Consider the following 1,205-nt stretch of genomic DNA (forward strand, 5'->3'; position numbering starts at 1 on the left):
ATGCCACAGCACTCTACCCCGGAGGATAGCTTGAGGCTCCGTCTAAAAAAAAAAAAAAAAAAAAGAATGAGATGATCACTGTTAATGACTGTCAGGCTGACCATTTGTGTCACCTCTCACCACATTATGTGGCTGGCTTCTGACTTAAGACACTTCGCTTCTCTTATCCACTTGTGGTTGTTTGAAGCTGTCCCCCAAAGTTCCCTACTCAAGGAGAAAAGAGGCTGCGTGAAGACATAAGCATAATGATCAGATTTTGGACCGCCATGTTCTCAGATAAGAAGTACCTGACTGCCAGCCAGCTTGTTCCTCCAGGTAACATTGGCCTTAGCTAGAAGTCCTCAAACTTTTTAAAGAAGGGGCCAGTTCACTGTCCCTCAGACCGTTGGACGGCTGGACTGCAGGCCCCAGGACAAGTCGGCTGCTAAGCAGGACAGGCAGCAGTGGCAAAAACACCTGGCAGGCCGGATAAATGTCCTAGGCGAACTGCATGTGGCCCGTGGGCCATAGTTTGAGGACACCTGGCCTTAGCAGTGCAGCTCCTCTTGGGCAGAGGGGTGGACAGGCCTAAAGAGGCCAGGGCACAAGAGCAGGAGCCCCATTCAGTCCTCTGCTCAGCCATGCCAGACAGTCCTCTGGCACCCAGCACCTGCCTGGCTACTGCTTCTCCACCCTGAACTGAGAGGCATGAGTGAACTAGCACAGGAGGCCATTGAGCCATTCACTGCAGCTGCTCCCAGCACCAGCTCCTGCTTAGTTCACAGGTACCTGCTGAGCATCTGATGGCCTGGCATCAGGCCGAGGCCAGTGTGCCCAGATGACTAAGGCATAGCCCATTGTTCTCTGGCAGAAGACAGTCAAGTGGACTGGTCACTTTAACATGAGGGGACTGTGGGAGTACCCATCAAGGACAGCCACTTGGCCTGTCCATAGGAGCTGGGATGCCAGAGATGATTTTCTGGAATAGATGACATCTGAGCTGAGTTGGAGAGGCTGACTGGGAGCTAGCAGGGTAGATGGGGCCAAAGACCATTGCAGGGCCTACCAAACAACAGTGACAACTACACCCAAAAAATAGCCAGGCATTGTGATGGGCAGCTCTTATCCTAGTTACTCAGGAGGCTGAGGCAAGAGAATCACTTAAGCCCAAGAGTTTGAGGTTGCTGTGAGCTGTGATGCCATGGCACTCTACCCAGGGTGATATA

At 52.3% G+C, this 1,205-nt stretch overlaps 1 protein-coding gene across 1 annotated transcript in view; it reads left to right on the top strand.

Annotated features, from left to right (window-relative positions):
* The window catches only part of PI4KA (phosphatidylinositol 4-kinase alpha), a 153,819-nt gene that overhangs the window by 129,632 nt on the left and 22,982 nt on the right, over positions 1-1,205 (top strand). Inside the window, exons 36-37 of the mRNA XM_012812667.2 lie at positions 188-330; positions 647-764. Of these exons, the coding sequence (XP_012668121.2) occupies positions 188-330; positions 647-764 (261 nt within the window). The remainder of the gene's footprint in view (positions 1-187; positions 331-646; positions 765-1,205) is intronic.

Source organism: Otolemur garnettii, unplaced genomic scaffold (genome assembly GCF_000181295.1).
Source record: "Otolemur garnettii isolate 467f Iridium unplaced genomic scaffold, OtoGar3 scaffold00218, whole genome shotgun sequence".
NCBI lineage: Eukaryota > Metazoa > Chordata > Mammalia > Primates > Galagidae > Otolemur > Otolemur garnettii.